This window comes from Salvelinus fontinalis, chromosome 1, assembly GCF_029448725.1.
Source record: "Salvelinus fontinalis isolate EN_2023a chromosome 1, ASM2944872v1, whole genome shotgun sequence".
NCBI classification, from domain to species: Eukaryota; Metazoa; Chordata; class Actinopteri; order Salmoniformes; family Salmonidae; genus Salvelinus; species Salvelinus fontinalis.
In genome coordinates, this window is record NC_074665.1 from 31,363,261 (window position 1) to 31,380,166 (window position 16,906).

The 16,906-nt window shown below is 45.6% G+C and overlaps 1 protein-coding gene across 2 annotated transcripts in view; it reads left to right on the forward strand.

Annotated features, from left to right (window-relative positions):
- Positions 1–16,906, forward strand: part of LOC129853084 (inositol polyphosphate-5-phosphatase A-like) — a 204,860-nt gene that overhangs the window by 125,124 nt on the left and 62,830 nt on the right. For both annotated transcript variants that reach the window (XM_055918782.1, XM_055918773.1), the window contains exons 7-9: positions 7,690–7,742; positions 8,629–8,748; positions 16,012–16,096. In XM_055918782.1, coding sequence (XP_055774757.1) covers positions 7,690–7,742; positions 8,629–8,748; positions 16,012–16,096 — 258 coding nt within the window. The remainder of the gene's footprint in view (positions 1–7,689; positions 7,743–8,628; positions 8,749–16,011; positions 16,097–16,906) is intronic.

Below are 16,906 nucleotides of genomic sequence, written 5' to 3' on the forward strand. Positions count from 1 at the left end.
CTAGAGATGAACATTCTTTGGTGCGAAAAGTGCAAATCAATCCCAGAACAACAGTATCTATATCCACAGTAAAACGAGTCCTATATCAACATAACCTGAAAGGCCGCTCAGCAAGGAAGAAGCCACTGCTCCAAAACCGCCATAAAAAAGACTACGGTTTGCAACTGCACATGGGGACAAAGATCGTACATTTTGGAGAAAGGTCCTCTGGTCTGATGAAACAAAAATAGAACTGTTTGGCCATAATGTTTGGAGGAGGGGAAGGCTTGGGGGAGTCTTACAAGCCAAAGAACACCATCCCAACCGTGAAGCACGGGGGTGGCAGTATCATGTTGTGGGGGTGCTTTGCTGCAGGAGGGACTGGTGCACTTTACAAAATAGAGGGCATCATGAGGGAGGACATTTATGTGGATATATTGAAGCAACATCTCAAGACATCAGTCAGGAAGTTAAAGCTTAGTCGCAAATGGGTCTTCCAAATGGACAATGACCCCAAGCATACTTCCAAAGTTGTGGCAAAATGGCTTAAGGACAACGAAGTCAATATATTGGAGTGGCCATCACACAGCCCTGACCTCAATCCTATAGAAAGTATGTGGGCAGAACTGAAAAAGCGTGTGTTCCGAGCAAGGAGGCCTACAAACCTGACTCAGTTACACCAGCTCTGTCAGGAGGAATGGGCCAAAATTCACCCAACTTATTGTGGGAAGCTTGTGGAAGGCTACCCAAAGTTAGTTTGACCCAAATTAAACAATTTAAAGGCAATGCTACCAAATACAAATTGATTGAATGTAAATTTCTGACCCACTGGGAATGTGATGAAAGAAATACAAGCTGAAATTAATCATTCTTTCTACTATTATTCTGACATTTCACATTCTTAAAATAAAGGTGTGATCCTAACTGACCTAAGACAGGAATTATTACTAGGATTAAAACTGAGTTTAAATGTATTTGGCTAAGGTGTATGTAAACTTCCGACTTCAACTCTATATGTTTTATAAAACATGTTAAACATATGACTATTGGTACTATTACACATTTTTGGCAGTGTGTTATTTTTATCTATGGAGTACTTTCCTTTACTATTTAGCATTTTCACAAAAGACAGTTATTTCGGTTTCAGAATTTTTTCTTTAGTTTACGTTCCCTCAAAAAGCGAATTTATTACAAGGCTCAGTTGAACAGTGAAAGAATGAGATGGCAGCATTGCAAAATATTTAATTTGGTTGTTTGCCGTGCTTTGTAATGCAGCCTGTGTCTGTCTGTTCGTTCTGTGGGTTCCTCTGCTTGGTCCACATCATAAGGTAGCGTCGCGCTGTGCTGATATAGTAATAAAGAGCGTGACCGCCCGCGTGTCATCCCCATACTCCCCGCTCATCTGTCAACCGCGCTCCACCGGCCGCCTCCTCAAATATATGCAAAGGAGATGGATACGGCCTTTCACAGACGCAGTCTCCCAATTTCTGCCTCTCTCTCTCTCTCACACACACACACACACACACACACACACACAGACACACAGACACACAGACACACACACACACACACTCACTCTCTTCCACCCCACCTTGGAGTTCCCCAGTTTGCCATATTCGCAGATGATCTAAAACCAATTACGTCGATTGAGGCGTGAAGTCGTTTACAATTATGACAAGAAAGCGGTGTTCGGTGAGTTACGAAGACGAGTGGAAAAACAAAACAAAACCCGGGAGCAGCGCTAAAAGCGAGCACATAGAAGAGAAAAGTTTGCTCCCTGATTTATTCCTATTTTTTCTCTTTATTCCTCTTTCGAGGCTGGGTTATGAATCTTGGATGATGCTTCCGAGAGCAGCACTCCAGATAATGTTAGCCCATTTAAAAAGAGCAGATTTGTGTAGTCTATCAGGGCTGACAATTTTTTTTTTGTCCCCCCGCCCGGCTAGTGAGAAATTGGTTGTTATCATAGATCACAAATACTGCTCAAACCTCTTATGAAAGATGAATTAATTTCACTAATGGTTTAATGCAGAGATCTCATGAGGAAGTCAGGCGCGCGATAACCCCTGCCTCGTCCCCGCTTCTTCCATGGTGATTTATGCTGTCTTTTAGTAGATGAAACCGCCTGGATTTGCCATCTATCTACAGCCTTAAGGAATCCTATTAACATGGGATCTGGGACAAGAAGGACCGCCACAGGCCCCGCAATGTGGTTCCAACTGGGTTCTGCAGGGTACCGCTCTGGGTCTGAGTGTTGCGGAACCAAATTCTAAGACACGCATACACACATGAACCCGTGATAAACAAGAAAAAAGGCCTCGTCAAGAGCTTAGAATGTGAGTTACAGAGAGCATGGGTTAAGACACGTTATCGTCCATTGGAATCTATACGATTTACATTTTTTACATCCCATAGAGTGGTGATGCAGCAGACAGTTTAGGCGGCTCGTCGGAGACGTAACACCTCTCTTTCTCCACTTGAGCGTTATCTTTACAGTCCACCATTAATAAACTGTCACTCTTAGAGGGCCTGATGACATCGTGGTGGGAGGGGCTTGGCCGGTACAGTCCCTGTTTGAGTGGCAGCGTTGGTTAAAGACCAGCAATGCAACCGAGACAAAAAAAAACATTTCCTTGCTTCTCTTAGATTTGAGTGCACTTGGGTTGGTCGGTGTGGGTGGGTGTGTCGGACCTTGTGTCACACACATACCCTCCCTTGCTGTCCCATGTAGACCTCCATGTCCCCAATTGGGGTGAACAGGACCCTACTGTGACCTCAAGTCCCTTAGGTTGAGTCTGCTGAAATGACAACCCCTCCCTCCCTGTATGCAAAACACACTGCCTTCATACTCCCCAGACTGTGAGTTATGGCTTCAAGTGGAGGAGAAAGGAGAGGGGGGGATATTCATTGAAAAGCTGAATAAGAAGGAACTGGACAAAATAACAGGCACATTTATTTTGACAAATCGATGTGATGGATTTGGCGAGCTGTCATTTCTTGTTGTTTCGTCAAACCTTTCAACTTGCCCAAGTATGTATGTATGTGTGTATGTATGTATGTATGTATGCATGTATGCATGTATGCATGTATTTTTTTGTTTGGTGCTGTACTGAATGCTTCTCCCCAAAAATGCCATCATAAGGATTTGTAATTTGCTTATATAAATAAAGTACACCACCGAGACCTTAAGGTCCCCTTCCCATTGGACAGGAGTGATCATTGTCCATATAAGTTTGTATTTCTTGTTCTCTAACACATCTGCTCATAAAAGCATTGGTTGTGGACTACAGTCAGACACCCTTTCAGTACCCTTTTGTAAACTCTTATATTATGGTTATGCGGCAGCCGTGGAATTCCAGTTTTCATGGCAAGCCACCGTCCCTTTAAATGGGAAAGTGGTATTGTTTCTGTCCATGGTCCAGAGACAATCCAAGACTTAGATGCTAGGATCCATTTTGAGAGAAATAGGTGGGCTAGAAAATCCAGCTAGATTTGTCCCATTGGCTACCTAACCCTTTCCCAAGCCCCTGTACGTTCCACCCCCCCCCCCCCCCCCCCCCCCCCTCGGTCTCCACTGTCTCTATAAAGGGCTTGTCCTTTTTCACCCTCTACACAACACTAGTTTGGGACATTTTAATCAGACCCCGCCCCCCCAATCCCACCACACAAGTGCACACACACACACACACACACACACAGTCTTGTTTTACTAACACAATTGATTCCCATACAAAATGTCTCTTACTTTTAACCCCTAACCCTAATTCTAACACACTTTTTTCCTTGTGGCGACTGGTAAAATGTCCCCAGTAGGTCAGACCCTTCTGGTCCCCACAACTGCAGTTAAACTTGTCCACACACACTCTGGTCCAGTCCTATATACGAGGATTCAGCACCCGATCTAAGTTGATATAAGGTGGAATCGAGCACGTTGTTTATCTTTCCAGTCCTGTAAAACCCACCCTAGTCCTAAAGACCCCTCTTTCTTATTTGAAGAGATCCCCGTCTGAGTGGGGATGGGGGTCTCGGCCTCGGCTGAGATATAGGAAAGGTCAACAAATCCATTTGAAAAAGACTGGGGAGATGGGAGTGTGTGTGCCACCGTGACAAGCGTGACATTTGATAGTGGAACTGAAAACTTCCAATGGACACAAGTGGGGAGTTTATGGTGCCGCTTCCTGTAACGGGGAATCCATTTGATGGCACCATAGCCCGCTCTCCACTACTCGCCTCTCCGTCCCGTGTCGGCTGGGAGCCTGCCTGTCATGGCTGACCCACTCTACAGCCGGTCATCACTGTCATAGTCTGGGGACCCATCACTGGCCATGGAAGGTCAGCCTCAATACTTTACTGCCTTCACCCTCAGCCTGTGTCCCCCCCCCCCCCCCCCCCCAGGCTTTTCAACTTGTCTTACCTAGAGCAATAGGGCATGTACATTTTAATCACTCGGACCCAGGTGATTTCCTGGCCCTGTAACACATACTGTAGGCATTTAGGCAGACATTACACTCTTGTATTTGATTGGGTACATGGCAGTTGGTTGTCACCCTGTCTGTGAATTTCCCAGGCCCTTGTGACAACACTGTGTGTTGATGAATGGAGGTGTATGCGTGCAGCGTGACGTGGGGCGTGTGTGTGTGCGTGGTGCCATAGCCAAACAAGGTGACAAGGGTCAATCAGTCATAGGAGGAGGAAACGGGGCAATCTGAGGTTGCACGACAGGAAGTGATGGATTTAAATGTTATGATTGTAGTTAATGGCTCTTTAAATTACATTTTAGATGAAATGTATTTCGCGCTGCGTTAAGAGTGCAGGTTTGGAGCCCACCCTCTCCTCGCCTCCTCACTCCCCTTCCTCATCTTCCTCATCCTCTCTTTATTAAAGTCATTACAATGCTGTCACATATATCACACGTCACATATATACAGTAAACATGAATCTCCCTCAGGAAGTTGGGTTAATATATGATGCATACAACCCTCTTCTTACCACCTAAATGTCACAATGTGATTACTGAATCAATATCCTTGAAACATCTGTGTTTGTTTTGTTGAAGCTAGAAGTACTTCCTCATGTGTTTTATTTTCGACGACAACATCGTGTAAACTATTCGTTATATTATTTGTCTTTTAAAATGATCACAAAAGTATTTGAGTGCAATGCGTTCACGGAAAAACGATTTCTCAAACACACATGTGCGCACACGCACACACAATATTGGACAGTGGGGTATAATTGGGCCCATACATTCTGCCAGGCGGTATAGATTAATTCAAGTATGCTAATGTAATTCAATTTGATACAGTTAATCTTGTACTAATGCAGATTGAAGGATGTGAGATGCAATCAAATACCTCTCAGGCCTTTAAATTTGCATCTAAGTTTTTAAATAAAATGAGTCAATTTGTAATTATGTGACCTGGGCCATAATTAGTTTATTCATCACCACGGTTAACTCCCCATTAGGACGCTCAGAAAGCCCCTGGATTATTTTTTTATTTATGCGTTCAATATTAGGACGGTTGCAGCGTCAATTTTTCTCTCGTTCAATAACGAGCTTCGTGGTAAATCATATGCTGTGCGAGAGCTGGGACTCCTGACCGGGTAATTCACTCAGTTAGTAGCACTATGGGGTGAGGCTATAGGAGGTTGACCAGGTGGCTTTAGGTCAGGCCACTAGAACACTTTGGAAGTGATACTGTTTTCCCATTGTCATGACAGTGCTGGTCCTCTTGTAGCTTAGTTGGTAGAGCATGGTGCTTGCAACCACGGTATAGTGGACTAAATTCCCGTGACCACCCATACATAAACAATGTATGCACGCACGACTAAGTCGCTTAGGATCAAAGTGTCTGCTAAATGGCTTATGTTATATATTATGAGGCTCAGGTTAGACAAGTACTGTGGGGCAAAAAAGTATTTAGTCAGCCACCAATTGTGCAAGTTCTCCCACTTAAAAAGATGAGAGAGGCCTGTAATTTTCATCATAGGTACACTTCAGCTATGACAGACAAAATTAGAAAAAGAAATTCAGAAAATCACATTGTAGGATTTTTTATGAATTTATTTGCAAATTATGGTGGAAAATAAGTATTTGGTCACCTACAAACAAGCAAGATTTCTGGCTCTCACAGACCTGTAACTTCTTCTTTAAGAGGCTCCTCTGTCCTCCACTCGTTACCTGTATTAATGACACCTGTTTGAACTTGTTATCAGTATAAAAGACACCTGTCCACAACCTCAAACAGTCACACTCCAAACTCCACTATGGCCAAGACCAAAGAGCTGTCAAAGGACACCAGAAACAAAATTGTAGACCTGCACCAGGCTGGGAAGACTGAATCTGCAATAGGTAAGCAGCTTGGTTTGAAGAAATCAACTGTGGGAGCAATTATTAGGAAATGGAAGACATACAAGACCACTGATAATCTCCCTCGATCTGGGGCTCCACGCAAGATCTCACCCCGTGGGGTCAAAATGATCACAAGAACGGTGAGCAAAAATCCCAGAACCACACAGGGGGACCTAGTGAATGACCTGCAGAGAGATGGGACCAAAGTAACAAAGCCTACCATCAGTAACACACTACGCCGCCAGGGACTCAAATCCTGCAGTGCCAGACGTGTCCCCCTGCTTAAGCCAGTAGATGTCCAGGCCCGTCTGAAGTTTGCTAGAGAGCATTTAGATGATCCAGAAGAAGATTGGGAGAATGTCATGTGGTCAGATGAAACCAAAATATAACTTTTTGGTAAAAACTCAACTCGTCGTGATTGGAGGACAAAGAATGCTGAGTTGCATCCAAAGAACACTACTGTGAAGCATGGGGGTGGAAACATCATGCTTTGGGGCTGTTTTTCTGCAAAGGGACCAGGACGACGGATCCGTGTAAAGGACAGAATGAACGGGGCCATGTATCGTGAGATTTTGAGTGAAAACCTCCTTCCATCAGCAAGGGCATTGAAGATGAAACTTGGCTGGGTCTTTCAGCATGACAATGATCCCAAACACACCGCCCGGGCAACAAAGGAGTGGCTTCGTAAGATACATTTCAAGGTCCTGGAGTGGCCTAGCCAGTCTCCAGATCTCAACCCCATAGAAAATCTTTGGAGGGAGTTGAAAGTCCGTGTTGCCCAGCAACAACCCCAAAACATCACTGCTCTAGAGGAGATCTGCATGGAGGAATGGGCCAAAATACCAGCAACAGTGTGTGAAAACCTTGTGAAGACTTACAGAAAACGTTTGACCTCTGTCATTGCCAACAAAGGGTATATAACAAAGTATTGAGAAACTTTTGTTATTGACCAAATACTTATTGTCCCCCATAATTTGCTAATAAATTCATAAAAAATCCTACAATGTGATTTTCTGGATATTTTTTTTCTCATTTTTTCTGTCATAGTTGAAGTGTACCTATGATGAATTACAGGCCTCTCTCATCTTTTTAAGTGAGAGAACTTGCACAATTGGTGGCTGACTAAATACTTTTTTTCCCCACTGTATGTAAATACAGGGAAAATTGATATGCTGTATAGTAATGATTAGAATCATACTGAAATGGAAAAACTCTCAGAAGAGAGTTTGTCTTTGCGTTGTCATAGCCCACACTGGCTATGTATGCCAGTTGAGATTGTTGGTGCACTGCAGTAAGTTTCAATTCCATGCTATCAATGCTAACGTTTAGTCTGCATGTGTATCCTCCCTATGTTGCAGTGCAAGTGGTCCAGAAAAGGCTTTATCAGGACTCGATGGGCTCTGGCTGACTGGTGAGTTTCTAGCACATCTAATGCTACATCTCACGCTACACTTAGGATCAAATTGAATATCAGCTTTTCATCCAGGTGCATTTCAGCGTCACGTCCAGCTGTGACTACCTGTAAAGCCTAGCAGTATCACTCGCAGTACCTGTCACGTTGGCTTTACCCCTCTATCCATAGGGTATATCCCATGGGGCTTTGCAGGTCCGTTCTTCATAGACAGAGGTAGAGTCAGTCTTCCCTAGAGAGAGAGACTTCGCTCCCTCTCCCAACCGACAGCGAGCTAGGAACGGACCAGGATTGGATTAGGCATAATCGCGTTAGTCAGCAGTTGCATATGACAGATGACAGAAAACATTACATACAATTGAACCTGTGCGAGATGAATAGAAACGTTTGGGGAGGGATGGATGGCGGACGCAGGGGTGGGGGGGGGTCGTAATCTAATAGAAGGATGACATGAGAACAAAAGGGCTGAAACGGTAACATTCTAAATGAGGCAGGCATGACTCGAGACAGGCACTTGGAGGAAGAGACAGAGAGGGAGAGGGACCAAGGATGACCGAGAGGGACAAGGGTGAGGGAGACATTTTGCGTATTTATTTAGAAGTTTGTCAACAGCATAAGCGTCTTGAGGTGAGACGTTCTGAGAAAAACCGTTACAGAGATTCATATAGTAGATCAATGAGACGGGCTTAGCAACAGTAGCACTACCAGGAGGAAAGTGGACATGTCAGTCTGCCTGTGGTGCAGCGAGACAAATTCATCTCACTGCTCCATTCACACAACCATACCAGTGGTCGGCAGGGCAAGAGGTCAGTCATGTAGTTCAGGGGTCTCAAACTGAAATTACCTGGTGTCCAACTAACATAAGTCTCTCTCTGTCCCCTCCCAGTGCTTTTGACCTGGTCAACATCCACTTGTTCCACGATGCCTCCAACATACTGGCCTGGGAGAAGAGCCCCTCAGTCTACTCCGGGACGAGACAGAAGGCCCTGGGCTTCGTCTTAGATAGGTGACTGGCACGCTCCTCCTTATTCTCGCCATCTTATCTCTGCAACTATTTTCTCTGTCCCTTCTCCATCTAGCCTCTCACTGTTATTTCCATCTCTCCACCCACTACTCTTTCCATATCTTATCTCCCTATATTCTCTCCATCTTTCCTCTCAGTATCCTCTCCATCTCTGCGTTCCCCATTCTCTCCATATCGCCTCTCACCGTCCTCTCCGTCCCTCCTTTCCATTCGACCCCGAGCAACACACTCACCTCTCTACCAGCAGAGAATCCTTCACCCTGCACCCAAAGACCCCACTAAGAAAACATGAGAGCCGTTCCCGCTAATGTGATTTATGTGACATTCTTTTTCAGTGGAGAGGGAGGATGTAGTGTTCTAGTGGCCCTTTGCTCTTTACCTGGTCATGCTAACACCAAATAAAAGCTACGTGGCAGCCCTGCATTACGTGACCCCCCCCACACCATTTGAAATGGAGTCTGAATGCACAGCGTCTTTCATCTCCTTTGAATAACTGCATGCATATGGCCGCCATGTATTATCAAGGGTTTTGACACCTCGTGAATTAGAGTTTTATGTAGTGTTTTATGTATTTCCAAGATAATATTTTCCCCCTCCTTCGTGCTTTCGTTTTGATGAAAGAATGCTTTGCGTTTAATGGACAGGGAAGTGGGGGGTGTTTTGGGAAAATGGTTAGCTTTTAAAAATAAATAAAAATATGAACCATAATTTACCTGGATTTATGGGCATAATGAAGTAACTTGTTGCTTACATTGATGGTTTTGACCGTATTTTCTACGCTTTCGTCATCTTCTTGAAGTTGATTTATTTGTAAAAGTCGCCTCGTAAATACGGCTAAATGGCGCATTTTCTGGTGGAGAGTGAATAGCACTGGGCTGGTGAGTGGCAGTTTCCACGCTCTCCTCTAAGTCCCCTTGTGCGCAGAAGGTATCCTTCACTGTTAATTCCTGGGACATATCATTAGAAGGTGACAATGGCAGGGGATTTCTGCCCTTTTTCAGGAGGTGGGAGGAGTAACCTAAGGGGTTTGAGAGGTGTAGGCCTATGTATCCGACTAGGCTGGTATCCCATGCAGGGGGTGAAGGGGGGCACCGCGCCTCAATCGCTCACTTTGGGGAAACACTTGGGCACAGATCCGGCCTGCCTGAGAGTAAAAAAGCTGGCTGGGGGGGGGCACACAAAAGACCCTGGGCTCTGTTAGGGGCAGTGCATAATGGGCTGCTCCTTTCATTAGGAGCTGCTAACCTTTTGGCAGCCACCAGCGAACTCCATTCTCCTCGGCCGATCGGGGAGGACAATGTGCCCAGGCCGGCTTTGAATGAAGTGCCACCTCCAACAGTGTTCCCATTCAGCGGCCGGTTGGGAACCGTCATTTTGGCCATTGTCCTAACTCTGACTCCTACCCCAGAAAGAGAGCAGGAAAAGGGAGAGGGTGAATATCTATAGCCAAAGCCTCCTCTCTCCCCCTTCTCTCTCTTTCTGAGCTCTAATCTCTCATTGTGGGGAGGGGGTAAGGAGGGGAAGTGGACACCACCAGCTGAGATCCAGAGGGGCTGCTGGTGCAGGAGCCTGGTCAGCGAGACAGTCTAGGGAGCGAGCTCCGTGGCTGGGCCCAACCTCAGCCCCTTCCCTTATCTAGCGCCCTGGCTAATAATGCAGCTTACGGCCCTTTGAGAACACATCTGATAAGCCCCTTCCTCTGTGGCCCTTTTATCTGCTAAGCAGTGTTTATTTCCAAAGCGCTTCAAGGCCTCCGGGGAACAATGCTGAGAAGGAAGAGCGTTTAGCCAGCCAAACCTCTCCATTGAGTCACATCAAAAAAGCACTTCTCCGGTCTCTGGCTGATGTGTGGCCGGCAGCTTCATGAGAGAAGGGAAAGTCCTGTTTGAAATGTATACCCTCCTTGCCTGTTTTTGTACCCCTATGCCTTCCCCTTTGAAAACTGAGATATGAGCCTCAAACGGCATCTAAAGTTATTAACCCTTCATATTAATATTTCCCTTGACGCTTGGCATCATTGCTTCATTACATAAGACATTTGTTTTCGTGGTGCGCGGGAATATACAAAAATGATGCTATGTTCTTAATATCGGAAATATCCATTTGATATATGATCCTGAAATTGGTTTGGGAATTGTGTTTTTCATAAAAACCACTGCATTAGAAGATTTTATCTGTAGATATCATTGATAGATATGACTCTGTATCTAGTAAAATGACCTCTAATTTGCTTAGTTTCGCCAAGGACTGGTGATGTAAGGAGGACACCGAGTCTGTGCCAATTCAGAATTCAGGGCTCTGGCCAAGAGGATGGGAAAGCAGGCTGCCAAGAACCATGTGAAATGATAGCTATGAGATAAAATCAACACAATCTTTTTCTTTAGCTAAAAATCTTTTGTTTATTGGAGTTGTGTTCCTTTTTATTCTCTCCCTTTGAGTGGCTGGTCCGGTTCAGGAGAGAACAGTTTTACATTACAACCGTGAAATCTTGGTATAAAGACCCCCTTTGTCCCCTGCCATTATTTTCACACAAATATAGTCCATTGTCACACAGCTGAAGTTAATTTGATCAACATTGGAGACATTTAACTGTTTTGTTCACTGAAAAGGCTCGTTTCATGCTCATTTTCGAGGCATTGAAAAGCAATGATTGGCAAAAAAAATGATGTTGCCGTTAACAATTCAGGGCAATTAGTTTCCCAGGGGGAAGCAGTGGGCCGTACTGGCCACCATACAGCAATTCTTTGTGATTTTATGGACGGTCATCAGTCAACTGTCAGAGCATCTCAAAGAGCCCTCCAATCTAAATGTTTCCTTTAAGGCTTTTCCCAGAACAACAGGCTGAAAGAGAAGAGAAAGGAGAGCCTGTTTCCAGGCAATAGACATGTTCAGCTGGAAGAAGGACTGAATAATTGCAGAGAGATCCTCAATAAAAGCCGGATAAATTGATTAGACAGGGTAGTAGTAGTGTGCGTACATGTTTATACAAAATGGATAAATTAGTGTTTTAGTGGAGGTGTGGTGAATAATGTGATAGTAGAATATTATTTTTTTTTTAAGAGCATCTGATTGACTCAATGTGTGTGCTTATGCTTATTTGGGTTTGCATGCAAGCACCTGGTATGACCTGTGTGTTTGTGTGGCACAGGGAATACTGTGGTTGCTGCCTTATGTCATTCAGTAGTAGGGTTGAAACATTTCAGGAACTTTCAATACATTTTTCCCAAATCCCAGTTGGCGGATTACCTAAATATGGAGGAAATAAGCAGGAGCCAGAATTTTCCTCTCACCGGGATTTCTGCAAATCTACGGAATTGATTGAAGGTTCCTGGAATTTTGCAACACAATTCATTAGAGACTGAAGGAGAGCATAGGCTTTAGGTGGCTAGTTGTGTTTAGGGGCTAGTGGACAGTGCTAGCTCAGCTAGGGACCAAATACAGTATAGCCCTTCATGGGGGTAGTGGTGTGGAGAGGGGTGTCAGTGTGTGACTGTGAACTGCCTCCTCACCCTGGGAGGCCTGGGGGCAGCAGGGGGTTAATTCCCCCCCAGTCAGTCTCTACTGTATAGAATCAGTTCATTAGCAAGTAGCCACCATTCACTATTAGCTCTGCAGCCATGGGGATTGAAGAACCGTAAATGAGTATAGTGTACTGTATATTGTCTACAACCATTTTACCTAGTTATGTATCTGCGGAATAGAGATCTGCCGAAATGAGTCGATATGATAGGTTCACAGGCTGTAAGATGTGGCTCCCATGCATGTTGGATTTGGCAGATGGGAGTTACTGCTGAGAAGAGATTGGACAGGCTTGTATCGCCACCTTTACCAGTCCACCCAACACCACCAGATCCAGTGTCTGACATCCTTCCTTCCTGGGTTTGTCTGCGTCCCTATTTGAAATGCTGTGGGATTTGACCAGTCATTGGGTTTGACGTTGTTGGGTTGGTTTATCCTCTAACCTCTGTGTGACCGTGACACCCCACAACCACCCTTTTGGCATGACTCAACTGGGAGAGCTGGGTAGGGTGGGAGAAGGGTTTCTGGGTGGGATGGGCGCTGGTAGCGGGTGGCCAACCCTGGGTGTCACAGGTCACATCAGGGTTCCTCCCCTAGCCCATTGAGCCAGACGTCAAGAAGCACATTCTTCACAATGTTGACATTCTCCAAAATTCTCAAAATCACACTCCCAATGGATGACTCTGCATTGGCTTTTGTAGTGTGCCGCTGAGTTGAATTTGAATGAATCATTCATTTTTGATAGGCTAACGTAACGTTACTTGATGAAGGCGTGTTAGCGTTAGCTAGCAGTAACTGCTTTTGTCTTGAAGCCCAAAAGGCAATGAGTGTACGGAAGAGAAAATAAACCCTTTAATTGTCTGCACACGATTGTTGAATAGTGCAAGAGTGTAATATGGTTAAGACGAAAAGTTCCTTGCATAGTTGAACAGTTTTTTTGTAAGCACGATTTACTGGCTAGTGGATGTACTATAGGCTAACGTGACTGGGATATTTAAGCTGCAGTGCAAGAATGTCTGTTGTCAAGCCCACAAATTCTCTCTCGGCACATGACAGTCCGTTGCTAATGTAAACTGAAAAGTTTATGTACATATTATGTCAGTTGAAATCTCGTCGCGGTGCTTCTACTGCAACTCTCTTCAGTCTGAATAAGCCCTAAGCCATTTATGTGTGTGTGTGAGCTGTGAATGTGTCAGGAATGTGCTCCCTGTGCTTTGTGCGGCTCCGGTAGGGGGCCTGGGAGCAGAGTTGGGGGGCCATGTTATAAATTAACGACTGACCCTGTCTTTGTGTGGCACCAGGAAGGCCTGACTGATAGCCCCCCCCCCCCCCCCTCAGTGAGAACGGCCCCTGTAAAGAGCCTCTTTCAGAGGTGTCACCGTGCGATGAATTGGCCGGGGGGAAGCATGTTTATAGACTGTGTAAAGAAGTGCGTCTTTGTGTGGAAATATCGCTGACACTGTTACAGTTTGCTTGAATGAACTGTGATGACGCGACTAATGGGGCCCTCGCTGGGGGGCCTGCAGGGGGCCCTCAGGACCCCCCACCACAGCCCCATTCACACCCAGTCCGCTGTGGCTAATGTCAATTCTTAGGGACGCCATAAAGGCCAAGCAAAAGTCAACTTTCACACCAGCGGGTCACCACAAGTGCTTTAGGAAATGACAATGTAAACAGAGCGTTACCTTCTGACCTGCGGCTGATACCTTAGCCCTACAGACAGAACATCCAGGGCTACGGCATTAGACATGGCTATTAGAGGGATGAAGCTTGGAACAGGCTTGCCCCAGCACTGGACCCTGGGGAAATGCACACGCTCTCCGGGGAGAGTGGCATGGTCTGAATCGTCCCTTTGTTTTCTCTCTTGTCCCTTTCGCCTCTCCTCGCTCTCTCTCTGCTCTCTCCCTCCACACTCACTCTCTCCTCTATTTTATCCCCCCCCCCCCTGTCCCCTCCTCTCTTCACTCTCATTCTCCCCTCTCTCTGTTCTCCCTATCTCTCCTCTATGCAAATGTACTCCATTCACTTTTTGGAGTGAGCTCATTTCTTTTTTAAGAATAAAGCCACCTTAAAGCTATCTGTCTACAAATGTTCATAATGGCAAGTCTCCGTTGTACGAGTTACATGCTGAGCATACACAGATAATATAATTATTTGAAAGGCAATACCATTATTTGAGTACTATTCTCATCATCACTATAACCTTTTACTTTTATTAGGCCTATATTTATTTTTACAGAGAACTTGGTCCATTTATCCCCGGGACACTGAGTCGTGGAATGTGTTGAAGTGGCTGTTCCATTGGCCACTTGCACATTTACATTGGAGTCATTTAGCAGGTGCTCTCATCAAGAGTGACTTACATGAGCAATTAGGGTTAAGTGCCTTGCAGATTTTTCACCTAGTCTGCTCTGGGATTTGAACCAGCGACCTTTTTGGTTGCTGGCCCAACACTCTTAACCACTAGGCTACCTGCCGCTAGGCTACAGCAAGTGTGAACTGTCCTTGTATTTGAATAGAGTGCTCTTCCAGTCCCCTGGGGAAAGTCAGTGATGACATCACCCAGTCTGTGTGTTACCCCCATCCCTTCCCCCCACCCCGAGCACCCATGACTGGTTGTCTGAGGTGCAGGTGTCCGCCAGTCTCCCCACAACAAGCAACCCCCCCCCCCCCCCCCCTCCCCTCCCCTCCTCCTTAGAGAAACACTGGCTGGGCTGTGGTGATGCTTTACGACACAGGTCTGGAATGGACCCACCACAGAGTGCCTTCTCTTTTTATGGCCTCATAAATATATTGTTATCAGGGGGCCGGGAGAGAGTCCGCCCTCCGCCCGGCGATTTATCCCCCCCCCCCCCCCCCCCGATTAGCAAGGCGCTAGCATTCTGAATCATTAATTACGCAAGTAGGCTAGCAGCGCTAACTCTGTCGTCTTAATTTCTTATCTCTCCCCTGTAAGAGGGAGCCTCTTTTTAAGTCAATGATTAGGTATAGGAAGTTAATTATACGTCGCTTAGGTGCGTTTTAAATGCGCTCGGATGCCAGTGCTGCTGTAGATCTGGAAGCGTTCCATGAACCTGGTATCTGGACTCCATGAATCCTCCCTACCTCACACAGTTCTATATATTGGAGTGAATTAGATACTGTGGGTTACAGGATTTCTCTCCGTGTTACTGTTCAATGATCATGTCCCTATATTTATTTCACCTTTTATTCCATGGCTAGATGGTCAATGCATACTAGGTAGTATTCAAGTGTGGATATTGGGACAAAGTTCATGACTGCTTACATTCCATGCGAAGTATAGCAGCTTCCCGTAGAATGGAGATCATACTGTCCACACAGACTCATACACTATTTGGAATAGCCTGCTCAAGTCAGCTCAGTCACATTACTAGAACATCATTTGAAACTTTCACAGCTAATTTCACTTTATACTCGAGATGAACAATATTTGAAAGGCCCCGATTTTTACTCAAACCAATTCATGTTAACTGCTTTACAATTCTGTTTGGGATTTTGTCATGTTGAATATTATTCTCCACAGGGGTGAAACACTTCTGACCAATGTGTTTGTGCCACCAGGTGGTGCTGTGCACCTCATAAATGACATGACATGCCCTAAGGCAACCAACCACCAAGGCCCACCTGAGAGGCCCATCAACAGTATAGGCCTACTCCACTTGAAGCAATTCACTGTTGATGACAAATTGTTTTCATGTTTTTTAGGATCACTGACCAGAGGTTTGAAAAGGTGCCATATTTTGTCTTCGGAGACTTCAACTTCAGGTTGGATACAAGGCAGGTTGTTGAGGTAAGCACTGATGCATGTATTGCAAGCATATCAGTTACAGAGTCTACAATGGTGTGTGTGTGTGTGTGTGTGGGTTCATGAACATAGTTTGCCAGGGTTTACGGGGGACACCAAACACCAGCCCCTCACAGTTATAGCTCATTATCACCCCTCTACTGTGGCTGGCCCAGCTGTGTTTGCCAACCAACCCTCCATGTGCATTGTTAGGTTCCCCTCTCTATCTCTTCCTTCCTCTCCCCCCCCCCCCCTTCTCTTGGTGCAAATGAGGCTACATTGGAGAGTCAGTGTAGAGTAGTCATTCAGCAATCCTCATCAGGAGCTGGGGGGGGGGGGGGGGGGTTGGATAACAAGCCATAAAGTTCCACACAGACCGTGGAGCTCCATGATAACAGAGACTAGACACTTGTGGGGCAAACGCTGCTCTCACCACACAATGGCCCCTCAAATCAGTGGCTCTGTTCAAGGTGTGGGCATTGTTCATTTGGGAGAAGCCCCGTTCTCTCAAAAGGGAAGGGGAATAGGAGTGGGGAGGAGGGAGGGAGGGAGGGAGGTGGGTGGTTGTTGAATGGCGAGGTTTTGCTCAAATGGTTCAGGAAAGACTTCATCCTGTGAGGTAAAGTGAGAATGGCCTTTTGAGTGGGGAATGTGGTTTAACCACCCAACCACTAGGGGAGGAATTAAATAGAATACTTTATTGAGTGCAGCAACCAACTAGTCCTGTGCCAATGGGACTGGGAGAGGTCATATTGTCATTGAATGAGGATGTGGTTTCAAACTGCTGAGTTGTGTGTGTGACCATATGATGTACTG